Here is a 15,757-nt window from a genome sequence, read left to right on the forward strand (position 1 = left end):
AATATCTGTTATTGTTTATCATTTTATAAAAAAAGTTTAGGTTTAGCCTAATTTACATTCAAACATTATTGACTTGATTTTCAAAGGACAAAAGATAGCCTAAATTTCATTACTTATGATTTCTTCGCTTAGAGATATTTTGAAGACATTAAAAATTTTAAGAATTTATGGTATTATAAATATTCTAAAATTTAAGAAGTTTATGGCATGGAGAATTGCATAAACGTGTGGGCTTCCTATTGGATGGGGGTGAAGGGGTAGTAATAGTTTTCACCGAGGACGAGGATGCAATTTGCAAACCCAATCTCTATCCGTTAATATTGCTTGGACAGTGGACGCATGCTCCGCGGCTCATCGCCATGGCAGCTCTTCCTTCACTCTCCTCGGCCACTTCAACCAGAATCACAGTAGCCCTTCATCCTCTTTGTTCTCCATTCAAGGTAATTTTCTCTCTCCCTCTCTCTCTAGCGAATGACTACTGCCGTGACTAGCCCGTTTTCTCTGTTCCATGCTACACCTTCAACACCATAGTCATTTCGTTTTCCTCCGCTGCAGGGAAGTGCAAACAATCTTAAGGCAACCCCAAGTAATCTCCCAACTCCCAAACTCCGCCTCAAGGTTAGAGAACCGAGAAGGTCATTTGTGGTTCTCAATTCATCAGCAGCTGCTACTGCTACTACTGACATTGCTGCTGCTTCACAAGTTAGATTCCGTCTTGACAATCTTGCGCCTCAACCCGGGTCCCGAAAGAGGGCCAAGAGAAAGGGTAGGGGTATAGCTGCTGGCCAAGGAAACAGCTGTGGGTTTGGGATGAGGGGGCAGAAGTCGAGGTCCGGTCCAGGAATTCGAAAGGGTTTCGAAGGTGGGCAAATGCCACTTTACCGTCGAATCCCAAAATTGAAGGGAATTGCAGGAGGTAATTCACTTCTTCTGTCCCTCGTTTGTTCATGTCTTGATTGCATAATGTCTCTTGCTTTTGATTGCATAATGTGTTCTCTTCTTTTCTCTATTTTGATTGCGGATGTTTTGAGTAGGATGATTGAGAGGGCTTTTAACGAGGGTTTTATTTAGGGTAATTTTTTGTTTTGTAGGTTGAGGGTGGTGTGGGGTGGGGTAGGAATGCTATGCTTATTAGGCTTTGCAGTTTTGCTGATGATCAATGATACTTTTTTTATTTTGGGTAAAGACATTGACCTCCTGAGGTTTGACAAAAATACTTGTACCTCTTGAGGTTTCAAACACCCATAGACCTCTCCTGGCATTAGACACTTACACCTCTCTAAAAGTTTGTCTTTTTACTAAATATAAGTAAGGGGAATTCAGTGTCTTTCTGGTAAACCAAGAGGTTTTTGAAAATTTTGAAATCTTATGTGAGGTCCATGTCTTTTCCCCAAACCTTAGTTGAGGTTAGTGTCATTTACCCTTTTATTTTTTGTCTAATGGTAGGACTTTATTATGTAATATTTTAATTGTTTTACATGTTTTTGAGTTGCTTTCAATGCATAAGATTAATTTGGATAAATATTAGGTTGCCGAATTCTATAGTAATCTTTTGCTTATCTAGGAGTTCCTTTACTTGGTAGCCCTTGCTTGGTGATTCAGTGAAGTATTGATACCTAGTTGTTGCGAAGGTTTCCAAATGCCTCGATGGCGGAAGGGTGGTCTTTTTTCTTTGAGAGGTTGTTTCACTTGGGCCCATGCTTGTCCTTCCTCAATTTTCCTCTATGTTTGATATTTTTTTAGGCTGCAATAGTGGTTGCAGCTAAATTGGAGAAGATTATGAGATATTTTCTCTAGTTAGGTGTGGGTGAGAGGGAGGGATAATTTTTTGAGTTGGAAGGATGATGAAACTTGAGCTTGAGTAATTTGGTGTCTACAAATATTGTCCTTGCGGGGAAATGGTTATTGCATTTTCCATTGGAGAGTAATTCGTTTTGGCTTATGGTTATGAAGAGTAAATTTGGTTTGCAAAAGAATAGGGGGCGCTAATATTTGAGCTAGAGTGTCTCATGGAAATCCTTAGAAATTCATTTCATAGGTATCTTCCCTGTACAAGTATAATGTGGAAGATAGCTATCAGGTACATTTTTCAGGGATCTTTGGCTTGGGGAGCATTTTTTTTTTTTGGGTTGCCTTTCTTTCTCTCTTTCACCTTAGCATCTTGAGGCACTTATTTCGTTGTTTTTGATTATTCACAATGATGATGTTTTTTAACATTTTATTTTCATGAGAACCTTAATAATAAGGAGGTTGAGGAGCTTTCTTCACTTCACGGTTTGTTGGAATCTTGTCTTTATTCATATTATGGATGGTTATGTGAGGGTCTGATGTTAGGATGTTCTCATGTAAATCTCTTTTGTTTTCATCTATTTTATTCTTCTTATTTCTTTCCCCCTTGTTAGTAATTTGGAAAATTTAGATTCCTTCACAAATTAGGCATTTGTATGCACCACTATCCTTAATAGAGTTATCACCAACAATCTATTGCAGTTTAGAAGGCTTTCTATGTCTTTATATCCTAAAGTGTGTGTTATTGTTATGCCAATAGTGAGGATCACGCTCATTTTTTTTTTTCTTCATTGCTTTGACCTGGAGCTTATGTAACAGGCTTTTTAGCTTGTACAGAGAGTGTTGAGTATGCCCAGACTCTTTGGAGGCTTTTTTCTGAATGACTTTTCAAGTTTTAGGGGGGGGGGGGGGGGGAATAAGAATGCAAGACTTTGTGTTGTTGTGCAGTTTTTACTGTTTCATGGATGCTTAGGTGTAGCGGTAAGGTTGTTGCCATGTGACCTGGAGGTCATGAGTTCGAGGCGTGGAAACAACCTCTTGCAAAAATACAAAGTAAGGCTATGTACTATAAACCCATTGTGGTTCGCCCCTTCCTTGGACCCCACATACGTGGGAGCTTTGTGCACCGGGCTGCCATTTTTTTTTTTGACAATCTATGCTTCTTTGAGTGGCGGCTCTTTTTAGCCTGATTTTTCTTTCTTTTTTCTTGTATTTTTCTAGTTTTTTTTAGAGGATTTCTCTCTCATATTTTATTTTCTCCTCTTAATAAAGTTTCTTTTTCAAACCAAAAAAGGTGTTTAATGGCTCTAATTGCATGGTCGCATGTTGAGTTTCTTTTTCAAAAGTCAAACTTTGAATGTGCTGAATTATATATTTGCATTTTTGTGTTACTTTGAATTATTTACTTGTGTGGGATGATGTGTTGCTTGTTTAAGTTGAAATATGTGTTCAACAGTTGTTTGAGAAAATGTTTCATTTGTTATATTTCATGTGTTGTGGCTAAAAGTAAACTCAATGCAGCACTAACATGCCTTAACCACCTCTTCTTTCTCTTTGTGTGTTAGTACTTTCTGTGTGTATGGGAGTCAGTGTCTCTGCGACTTGATGGCAAGTTGATGATCTTCGTAGATCATACACAATGATTAGGAGTTGAAGTTTCATGTTGACAAAAAATTTCCTTATTTGAGCAAATTTTCCGCGTAAAATTTTCACCAACTAAATTCATGGTACCCTATTAATAACTAATTTAAGAAGGATAATTTGAAGTTATACTTTATTTTGTTTTTAATTGATGCCTGTATTTCTACCTAATTATGGGTGTATGAGCTGGCAAACAGTCCCAACAAAATTTAGTCGGGATTTGGCAAGTGGGAAATAACTTTCGAGCAAGTTGAGTTTAGAAGTGTGGGCATTGATATCTGAAACACTCACCCACGTGAATGCTGAGCATTGGTTGCCATTTGTTCTCTTATTTTGAACATAAAAATTCCATCAGTTGTTATGCTTAAGTGGGGATGATATTGGAGTTGTGGTGTTTGATGAATGAATTTGTCATCAAGAATTATTGCAAAATATGGTGATAGCCATTGTGGCGGATACAGGGTAGTAAATATGAGTTGAGGATCTTTTTAATAGAATGGTTTGAATTGTCCTCTCTTTTGAGAAGGTTTTTCATCATATAGGCAAGACTGTCAGTTACACAAGGAAACTTAAATCTGTACATGCTAGTTACACAGAGAGATCTTAGGAAGCTGTATATGGTAAACCAGCTAATTTACATAGAGTGATTTTGGGAAGCTATACATGGTAAGCTAAATCTCCTCTCCTATTTATGAAAGTATGTTCAGCCTAGATTAATAGCTATTAACAAGGCATAATTTATGGCCTTCTATTGACATCCCCCCTCAAATTGATGCGGGTTATCCATAAGCATCAATTTGTTTGTAAGAAGATTATGCCGTTGCCGTGTGACAGCCTTCATCATAAATTAAGGTTACGACTCGATCAGAATTAGAGAGAACTAGAAGAAGAATTGTAGAAGAAGATGAAGATCTGTTGAAGAAGACGAAGATGACGTCTGCAAGAGTTCGAAGACAAAGACGATGTTTGCAAGAGTTCGAAGACAACAACTGTGACGGCTGCAAGAGTCTCGAACAATGGTGAGATTACGACTCGATCAGAATCAGAGTGGCTCCATAGAACCAAGAATCCAGGACATGATTTGATTATCTTTGGCATCCCAAGATGCATTGTCAGCCACAGACCTTTCCACAGTAGATCCCCCTTTGTTGCTGCCGTCTATATGTCCCCACAGCTCTTTATTCTTGAGAAAGGTCTCCAATTGAAACTCCCAAGCAGCATAATTTTTTCTAGTGAATCAACACTAACATCATCTGACTTCTCCATAAGTACTGAGGCTATGACTAAGAAAACTAGGTGTGAGATTGCTTAGAGAATGGCTTTGATACCATAACAGAATGGTTTGAATTGTCCTCTCTGTTGAGAAGGTCTTTCATTATATAGGCAAGACTGCCAGTTATACAAAGAAACTTAAATCTGTACGTGTTATTTACACATAGTGATCTTAGGAAGCTATATATGGTAAGCCAGCTAATTTACATAGAGTGATTTTAGGAAGCTATACATGGTAAACTAAATCTCATCTCCTATTTATGAAAGTATATTCTGCCTATATTAATAGCTATTAACAAGGCATAATTTATGGCCTTCTATTGACACTTTTTTGTACCAATGACTTCCAACAAAAAGAGGCCCTTCACTTGGACTGTGATTCTTAATAGAGTCAATACCATTGATTTGTTACAATTGATGAGGCTTTATGAAGTGCATAGTCTAGACTCCAGAATATTTATTCTATGTGCAAGTCTTTGATGGAGACTAGTGGACACTTCTTTCTTCATTATCTGACTAATAAATGGTTGTGGGTTGAACTATTTGATGTTTTTTCGGAGACCTGCATGTTTGTCCAGCTACTGTGGGAGGGTCCAAAATGATAAAAGTTTTGGGGTTTTGGTAAGAAAGAAAGGAAAGTTATTTTGGTGTTATGCTTGGTTTGCAATTCTTTGTGTGGTATGAATTGAAAGGAATGACAGGATTTCTTGGGTTTGGTTAGCCTCACCTTTGATTTTGGATAAGATTGTTTTCTCCACTTTGTTTTGGGTTTGTCCTTCAGGTGTTCTTTGGAAGTATTTCTTTGACTGATTTGTAGCTTATACTGTTATCTTTTTTAATGTTTTTTCTAGGATCCCTTGTCCCACTTGTATTTTTTTTTACTCTTTTAATAAGTTTTATTTCAACAAAAAAAAAAAAAAGTATATATTTTCGGTCTTTTAGCAAACCAATATAGAGTGCATTTGCTATATACCATAGGTTTAACTCGCGAACTACTTATTATGATTATTTGAGCGGTAAGCCTTTTGCAAAAGAGCAGCTAGCCTTATCCTTGAAGGGGAGCTTAGGCGCAACGGTAAGGTTGTCACCGTATGACCTGGAGGTCACGGGTTCGAGGCGTGGAAATAGGCTCTTGCAAAAATGCAAGGTAAGCCTGCATACTATAGACCCATTGTAGTCTGCCTCTTCCCTAGACCCCACATACGCAGGAGCTTTGTGCACTGGGCTGCCTTTTTTTTTTTTTAAGCTAGCCTTTATCCTTGTTTTCTGTTTTCTATATTTGGTGCAAATGAGTAGAGCAAAGCTGAAAGATAGCCCTATCCAGGCCTAGCTTGTTATCTATTAAAAGATAATTAGCTCAAATTTGCTGTACTTGCTTGACAAAATATGCCAATCTCAAGCCTGTGCTCAAACCTATGCTCGAGTCATTTTCATGAACCATGTTATGATAAAGCATGGCTTTAATAGGACTGAAGTTAGCAATTTGATCCTAAGCATATATTAGATTTTGCTGTTTTGACTTTTGAGTATGGCTTCTGCACACATGAATGAGCTTGAGCAGCTTTGGGCTGCTTGTGAACTTATTCATTTGTTTGAAAGTTAAGACCACATGCTCTATTTAGGATAACTAATATTATGTCTTGGGCCACCATGTTCATTCTAGAAGCATTGCTCCATATCACTTTTGTTTGACATACAAGGTATCATACAACCGATTAGAAATGAAATACTATCATCTAAAATGCGTGTGTATTATATCAATGTCAATTCAAGCAATAAATATTAGCCTTTGGCTATCATTGGCGTCCCAACATAGAAATTTTTTGGGGTTAACATAAGGAGGAGAATTTTTAGACAATGAATAACCCATTGTGAAAAAATAGGAACTTTTCTCAAATTTTCTTAACCCATTTCTTATCTTAAAAATGAGTTTACAATTAATCTACCATGAAAAACTAGTATCATTTTTCGTATTTACATTTGTATCTCTTATCTTCCATTGGGCTTACAAGGAAGAAATTTGAGTGATGTTGACTAACAAATCTTTTTGTTTTAAAGCTGTCAACATAGACTAGTAGAGAGTAGCACTTTCTAAACTGGAAGAAAATAGCACTACAATCTGTAAGAGATTGGACAACATGGTTTTAAGTAGCAGTTATGGGTAATATCACATAATGGTCATGGTTGTCACAGGATGCGAGAAAAATGGATGTTACGTAGTGGGAAGCAATGACAACTTCACACATGGACAACCATGCCCAAATTCAAGAATAAGCATGGAATCTTCTAAAACATGATTTTTAATGAATTTTGGCTACTTTTATTGAGCTTACATGCACTTTTTAATAGGCAACATGATTTTTATATTAATTTATGTGTTGTTTTCAAAAACAAATCATTTTTTCTTTTTAACTTTTCACTACTTTAATGACTAAAAAAATTTAGAAGTATAATTGAAATTAAAAACCAATAAATTAGAGACATAAAATGAATCTATATACATGTACATGAAATTTATTACAATTTCACAAGTCACCACCATGCAAAATGATGTGGAGTCTCTTCATAGTCTCCATCTTTATTGTTACTTTGTGTTTAAGACTCTAAATCATCTCTCCACCCTTGTGGAAATGCATAATTAATTTATAAATCCATGTTCACAGCATTCCTCTATTGCAACTGAACATCCATTAGGGTGAAAAAATCAAACTAATAAAGGAGGTGCATAATCTCCTCCTTGACCATATTTTGGACCATATCCGTACCCTATATTGGGGCTGCAGCTAACTCCGAGTAGTGACTAGAAGAGTCACTTGATCCACTGGGATAAGGATATGCAAGATGTGGGCCATAATAATTTTGAAGTGGTGGGGGTGGATAATAATTGCTATCATGATATCCATATTACAATAGTGGATCATGTGGTTCGAAGTTTCCAAAACTACAAACCACACCATGTGGATCTTGTTATCCTTTTGGTTTTTTCTGGGTTATCTCAGATTTTGTCAAGCAGATGTCTTATTCTCCTATTTGTATATTCTGAACCTATCAATGAATTTCTTTTTTCTATTAAAAAAAAAAAAAAGAATCTTCAGAAGAGCCATAATATCCTAGTGTCAGCGGCTTTTTTATAATGATTGGTACTTAGGAGGAGACGCCATATCATAATTTTCAAGTGCATCTTGTAATCCATAATGACTAAAATGATATGTCCCTTGTAAATGATGTCCCTATGTCATACCCATAGCCTCTTGTTTGCCTTTGCCCAAAATCATACATTGCACCTTCACCAACACCACCATCACACGTAGCACTGCTACCGCCAGTAGCATCATCATTATCATCATCACTTGATGGGCTCAAACCTTTGTGTATATTTAAGATTTGAACTTGAATCATGCACATTTATTGGTGGTTGGTCACATGCTTTTGTAGTACTACCATTCAAATTATCTTGACTTTGAGGAATGGTTTTTCTCTGTCCTCTTGCCATGGACTTAATGTATCATCTTCTTCAAAGATGTAATCCAAGTTAATTGGGTTAAAATTTTCTATATCCTATTGGATTTTCCTCATTCCTCTTCTCAACTTAAGCCTCATGTTATAATGCATGGAAACAAGTTTTATATAACCTTATGTATTGCTACCTATTCCTTATTTTTCTGTGTATGAGGTTCAATGTGCTCAAATTACATCCATGTTTCAAAGGACGTGGTTTGGCTGAGAACTTTAATTGTTATTTGTTGAAGCTCAAGGGCCACGTACCATAACAAATCCACCATTTGACTGCATTAAATAACCAAAGAAAACCAAGTCTCAGTATATTTTATTAGTTTTGAAAAAGCAAATTTTAAAAACAAAATAAAACTAGCTGTTAAACATCCTTAAATTACGAAGATTTGTTTGTTTAATTGCTCTTTGAGCCAATGGGGTACCATGTCTCCTACATGTCTTGACATAGCAACGACTACAAATGGATGATTGTGTAAAGGATAATTAATTAATTTAATATAGATTATAGCATATTATATACTTTAAACTTTAAAACTTAAAAGCCATTCCCTCCATAAATTATTACTAAATACTGAATACTTGATTAATTGCCCAAATTTGAGTATATATTTCGAGCACCAATTTAGTTATCACTTTTTCACTCTATGCATGACTTCTTTTGCTATTTGATGATAGGGTGGGGCACTGTATAGGAATTGGGGATTGGGCTTGAAGTTAGATTCATAAACATATTAATGACTAATGATGCTGTAATACAAGCATGTAGCATTGTAGTATTGCATGGATAAAAGTTAAAAATGATAAAGTAAGTCTATTTATTAACATTTACGAGCTACGTGCAAGTCTTGATGCAATTGAAGACTCCACCAATTATCAATTAGTTTCCAATAGTCCTTGTAAGACCACCAATCCTTTCGAATTTCAAGCTTTGTCCTTCCAATTCCCATCAATCAATTTTAGAACTTTTACTAACGATTCCTGCACCTTAATTATATCTAAGGCCTTTTGCCAAAACTCTTTCCCTAATAAAATATTCTTACCCTCATATTTGAGTGGCATTACCCAAGGCCAGCCCTAACCCCAAGCTATGGGTATGGATATCCAAAATATGGTCAAGGACAGGATTATGCACCTCCTTTATCAGTTGGATTTTTTGCCACAAAAGCAACAAAGAAATGATGATGGGTTTATTTAGTTATGCATTTCCTTGGTGGGAAGATGAGTCTTTATCTCAAACTCAAAGTGACACTAGAAATGAAAACTATGAAGGGCCTCCATGTCATTTTGTACAGTGGACTGTGGTTTGTCATATTGTAGTAAGTTTTATTATGTCTCTAATTTATTGGTTGTTAGTTTCAATTATATTTCTAAATAATTTTAGTCATTAGAGTTGTGAGAAGCACAATAAATACAGCTTTTTTGAAAATGATGCACTAAATTGATATAAAAATCATTCTATTAAAGAGTGCAGGTAGGTTGAATAAAAGTAGCCAAAATTCATTAAAAACTATGGTTTTTTTTTTCCCTAGAAGATTCCATGCTTATTCTTTAATTTTGGTAATGGTTGTGCATGTGTGAAAAAAATTCACAGCCATTGTGACTGCTTCACGTTGCGCAACATCCTCTTACCTCACTTCTTGTGACCATTAGCAACGATACTTGTGACCACTATCTAAAACCATATTTTTATTAGGACATCTAGTTCTTATAAAAGGGGCAACTATCTTTAATAAGGCACTCATAAGTCAAGACAACAATCCACCAAACTCTTGTTTTGCATATTAAAAAAAAAATTCGAGGTTACCTTTTCCATTCCTTATGCAAGAGGGATGGGTTCCATAATCACCTTATCCAAAACAAGGGTTTGGTCTGAAAAGTGTAAAGAAAGGGCAAAAGACCATGTTGAGGTTTGTTGACTTGTTAGAATTTGGATGCATAAAATAGACTGGTGCATGGTAGATCATTTTCACATTTAATTTAAGTTTCTCACATAATTTGCTTTCTTATTATGTTTTGCCAAAGGTTGTGACAATTTCCCACCATTTTATGCTTTCATGTTGTATTGCTAAAGATGATGGCAATTTAATCCGTCATTTTATTGTCAAACAACCTACATGAGTATGAGCAAAATATGGAGCGTGAGCAAAATATGGTCATTCATTTCTTGGAAATATTAGAAATATTATAACCGAAGATGAACATCCTTGGATTCTTTTAGTAATTATTCAATGCCTTTTGGTTCTAATCTTCCTTTTTCTTTTTCTTTTTTAAGGTTAAGAAAAATGTATTAATAGCAACAAAAAGGGTACAACAAGGCGGACAAGAAGTCCTCCAAAGTACAAGAGCAAACAAAAGAAAACAAAGACAAAAAATAAAACCAAAGAATTACATTAATGTTGCCTTCCAATACCTAACCAAGTTAGGTAATGACGCTCCCCCCAAAAAAAAGTCTGAAGGAATAAGCCCAAAACAAGGCTGAGTACATAGCCCAATCCCACAACACACAAGGAGAGGTAGTTTGATCCTTGAAAATCCTTGCATTCCTCTCTAGTCATGAGGTCCACATGACAACGAAAACCGTGTTGCATAAAAGAACTCATCCCTCCCTACTCTTGCATGAACCCCAGTATCTCACTAAAAGGAAATCACCCACTTGCTGTAGAGACACCCAAGCTTCACCAAAACAAGAAAATAAAGCATTCCAAAGATGAGATGCCACCTTGCAACAAAGGAAGAGGTGATCATTTGTTTCGCTGGATTGTTGACACATCACACACATCCTATTAAGGGCCATTTTCTCTGAAACAAATCGTGTGTAATAATCATGTTTAGTATCACCATCTTGAAAGCCTAAACCTTGAAATGAACCTTAGCCTGCTAAATGATGTGGCTCCAAGGGAAAAGGCTTGGGTAAAGAGATTTAAGGAGATGAAGGAAGAAATATTTAGTTGAAAAGATGCCTGAAGATTCACCTTCACAAGCCCTCTCATCTCCCTTGTTGATCGAAACTAAGTGGTCTAAATAGGTCAGTAAGATTGAAAGGTCATTGACCTCTCTTTCATTGAGATTCTTGAAAATATGGAAATCCTGAAAAAGAAAAAAAAAAGCGTAGATATGTGCGTTGTGTAGGGTGAAAAGTTTGAACAAGTGCGCTACCTTAAGCTCCACATAACTCTCGCCCACCCACACATTCACCCTGATATAACAACATTGCCATTTCAACTTTGAAATCGGTAAGGGAAAGAAAGGACAAGCAACTTGGGACACAAACTTCCAAAGGCTTGCGTAAGTGATATTGTAACTTCCTGAAGAGTCTCGCCCATTCCGATGAGCCCTCTTACTTTAAATCACTTTATGTCATAAACCATTTTTACAAGTAAGGTAGATGTTCTTAAAAACCATGTACTATGCCCTAATTATCCTTCCAATTTCGGTCTACTCACCACCTCCCAACTAACTAGATGTTCTTTCTTAGTCTCCCTAAAGCTAAACTAGAGAAAGTCATGCATAATCTTCTCAAGGGTCCATGCAACGCACTTGGGCATTCTAAAAAGGGATAGAACATAATAAGTGGTATGAACTCTGAAAGATAAATGCATCTTTTTCCACCTCCACAACCTCCTACCGATCCTATTAATCTCAAGATCCTAGAACCTATTGAAATAGGATTGCCCTCAAGTAGGAGACCAAGATATAAGAGAGCGGCCACAGCGTGGAAGCAACTTACTAGGGTATTGTAACCTTTATAAAACCCTGTCATCCACATTACTACTTGTCACTCCACTCTTGGACAAGTTTATCTTTACTCCCTAAATATTTTCGAAAATTTTTAGTTTAATAATTTCCTTTTGGAACTTCATAACGTTGTCCTTGAGGAACAACATCGTATCATCTGTGAACTGGAGATGAGAGACCTCCACCACCTCCCTGCCAATAAAAAGATCCTTCACCACCCCCAACTTTTGAGCATGCAAGAGCATCTTGCTCAAAATATTACCCGCTAGAGAGACACAAGTGTAGATGCTGTCCCAAATTGAGACGACCTTGACCATTCCCTATTGGGAATATAGCTTGAAGTCCAACCATTTTCTGATACCTTTACTGTGCCCAACTCCAATCATTCTCCATCAACAATGCGCCTTGGAAATGAACAACCAGAGGGCCACCAGGTAAATATTATTTCTTTTGATTATGTTCTCCCAGAATTGATGGTATCTCGTGTGAACATCATGTAAACACTGTGCCATAAGGAGTTAATCGATTGGGCTCTTAGAGGATGAGAGTGATAACCGAGATGCTTCAGATCTCCTAGATGAATTGAGTTGGTCTTTGGTGAACTCTAGTGGTGAGAAAGTTAGATTGAGGGTAAAGGAGCTTGGAGCTAAGGAAAAAAAGTTAAGAAATTAAGGAGTGAGCTGTTAAGGTTAGCCTCATCGCTTATTATGATAAAGGAGGCATGTCCTTGGGGACTCCAAAGTGTGTTGAATGAAGATTTTATCTTGAAATGTCAGAGGTTTAAGCGGGAGTAGAAAAACAGAGAATGGTTAACTTGTTATTTTGTTCTTGCAGGAGACCAAGCTTGAAATAGTTGATGCCTTCTTGATTAGAAGCATTTGGGGCTCCAAGGGGAGAGACTGGGCAGTTCTACCCTCTTTGGGTGCATAGAACAGGAGGCCCACTTCTCTTAAGGAGTGTTTGTTAGGGTCCTTTTCTCTGTTGATTTTGACCTTAAAGGTTATGGAGAGTGAGGGTTCCTGCCTATCTATGGCCCAAACTCTTCATCCTTGGGGAATTCCTATTTTAATGAGTTATCTACTGTCTTTGGTTTGTGTAATCCACAATGGGTGGTCGGGGGTGAATTAATGTTACATGCAGATCCAAGGACAAATTGGGAGGCTCAAGGGTCACTAGTAGCATGAGGAGGTTTGACTTCATATATAACTATGGGCTCAAGGATATTCCTGAGAGACAGGCAGGTTCACATATTGTTTGATTCCTATTCACCAATGTGTGGGAAGTCATTTTTCCATATGTAGTAGGAAAACCCTTGCAAGGCGTCCCATGCTTATAGATTCCAACCCAATGCAATGGGTCCTACCCCTTTTAGGGTTGAAAACATGTGGTTGACGCACCCCTTGTTTAGTGACTGTAAGGATTGGTTTGGGGGGGCGGGGGTGTCATGTTCAAGGTTTGGAGGGGTTCAAAATAGTGAGAAAATTGAAGTTTGTCAAGATGAAGTTGAAACAATGGAATTCAAAGGTGTTTGGGAATGTCAAAGATGCTAAAAGTAACATCCTTGCTGAAATTGTTGGATTGGATGGGTTGGAGGAGTGTCGTTTGCTAAATGAGGGGGTAGAAGGTCTAGTCTTTGCAATGACCTGGAGGTGTTGTTACTTAGGAGGACATGGGTTGGCATCAGAAATCAAGGGCGAAGTGGGTTAGAGAAGGTGATTGCAAATCAGGCTTCTTTCATAGAATAGCTAGGGGTGGGAAGAGGAAGAATGTCAGTAAGGAGTTGGAATTAAATTCAAGATTAGGATTAGTGATGATACTTAGATTGGAGAGGAGAATACAGAATTCTATAAGCATCACTGCATCAGTTGGTTTACCTTCCAACATGACTTGTTACAACAATCACATGCATAGGCATGAATTTTGCAAGCATGCTAAAAGATGCATTTTCATTCTTAGGTGTGACTGTGTAGATAAAATGCCCACTGCAAATCTGATCCAAGATCATATGGCAAGAGAGAGAACAACGAAAATGAGGGAAGATAAACAGAAAATAGAAGTTGAAAGAAAGATAAAATAAAAAAAATTAAAAGACAATTGGTATTTTCAATTGCCATTTGCCAGTGCTAAGAAACCTTCAAAATTACATTATGAAGCCTTTATATAAGCTTTATCCCATCTTACCTTTTGTTTTGATTCTTTTCCTTTGTTTTTCTAAGGCTTTCTTATCCTCTCTGTTCATTCTTCTTCCTTAATAAATTTATTTTTCTATTTGGAAAAGGGGAAAAATATCAAATCCAAATAACTGCAAATATCTTTTCCTTTTGCAGGAGGCACCTACCGTAAATAGGATGTACTTGGTTCATTTCTGTTTGGTTTTGGCCAAAAACTGAAAACCTAACTGAACTAATTGGTCTTAAAAATTTAAAACCAATCCTGAGCCAATAGTCGATCAGTTGTTAAAACAATCAACTCTTGGTTGTTTGGTTTTTCTCAGTTTTTAGTTAACCATCCAAAAGTTTCATTACTTCCAAGTCAAAATTTATGCAGCCAAAACAAATGATACATGGCCCATTAGAGGAATTCTGTGAGTAAAATGAGCTCTCCAATATCAAGTACACAAGCCCCAGAGTGGGTATACAAGTGGGGATGGGATGTGGTGTTTAATTGATTTTATAGATGGAGGGGATGTCACCACTTATGTCAAAACTGATGTGGGATTTGAGTTTGCAAAAGAATGCCCAAAGTACTCGCCTCCACCAGACTCACAGAAAGCAGTTTATGTCTTGCAGTGAGAGCAGGTTCACATCATCCCACATCAAATGTGGGTGAAAAAGGGAGGGGGTTTGCCTTCATTATATACAGTCCCTTTTTTGCTGCAACCATATAGTCAGATTTGATAATTTTGTCCTATTGTTCCTTGTATTTACAGTAAACATTTATGAGAATATGGCATTATTATTTAAGTGTAATGAATGAAAATTAGTGGGTTAAATGTTCAGGCCAGAGCATTTATAATATTTAATATGGTTTTTGGGTTTGATTCTCTTTTCAAACTGAAACTGAAATTAAAAACTAATTTTTAATATAATGAAGGACTGAACCCAAGAACCATAACTGAAAAACAGAACCGAAATGACAAATGGTTCAGTTTGGTCTGGTTTTCGGTTTTTCGGTAATTTTCTCACAACCTAAACATTAACAAGAAAATCCTGCCATCATGATTCTCATAATTTTCACCTGAGGAAAATTCACCTCTGGCATGGAATGATTGATGCTCCAATAGGTATGGATCAATGCAACATAACTTGTCCCCCCTGTACAGGGTCGAGCAAGGCAGTCATTCCACTTCACAAGAAATCATCTGCAACCATGATGTGAAGAAGGGATTATCTCTCCCCCTAAGATTTTGGCAACATGATCTATGGATGATAGAAAAAGAGCAGGAAGAACAGAAACCAGTGCTGTTGAAGGCCCACTAGTAGAAGTTTATTTATGCACAAATGGGTAATCGAAGTACATAACTATTATTACGATGCCTATAAATGATGCAAAGAGGATCAGTATCTGGGGCATGCGATTTCTTAAAGGTGAACTTCTATGGGATAAGTCTCAGGACAGAGGGGTACCATTGCAGAGTCACCTAAATAAATTCCTTGCACCTATGTCAAGCATCAATGTCATGTTTATATTGTGCAGTACCCAAGCCAGTGTTTTGCCTAGTATCAACATGAAAGTAATGGAAATATTTGGCAAAACACTGTCTGAAACACAGGGATGTGCATCAGGAGGGATAAGACCAATGGTCTGA

General features: G+C 37.0%; 1 protein-coding gene across 1 annotated transcript in view; it reads left to right on the forward strand.

Moving 5' to 3' along the window:
- The first annotated feature begins 252 nt into the window (after positions 1-252).
- LOC131154568 (large ribosomal subunit protein uL15c) overlaps positions 253-15,757 on the forward strand; it is a 37,631-nt gene continuing 22,126 nt past the window's right edge. The window contains exons 1-2 of the mRNA XM_058107409.1: positions 253-440; positions 556-916. Of these exons, the coding sequence (XP_057963392.1) occupies positions 360-440; positions 556-916 (442 nt within the window). The 5' untranslated portion in view covers positions 253-359. The remainder of the gene's footprint in view (positions 441-555; positions 917-15,757) is intronic.

The sequence above is a fragment of the Malania oleifera genome, chromosome 4, assembly GCF_029873635.1.
Source record: "Malania oleifera isolate guangnan ecotype guangnan chromosome 4, ASM2987363v1, whole genome shotgun sequence".
NCBI lineage: Eukaryota > Viridiplantae > Streptophyta > Magnoliopsida > Santalales > Ximeniaceae > Malania > Malania oleifera.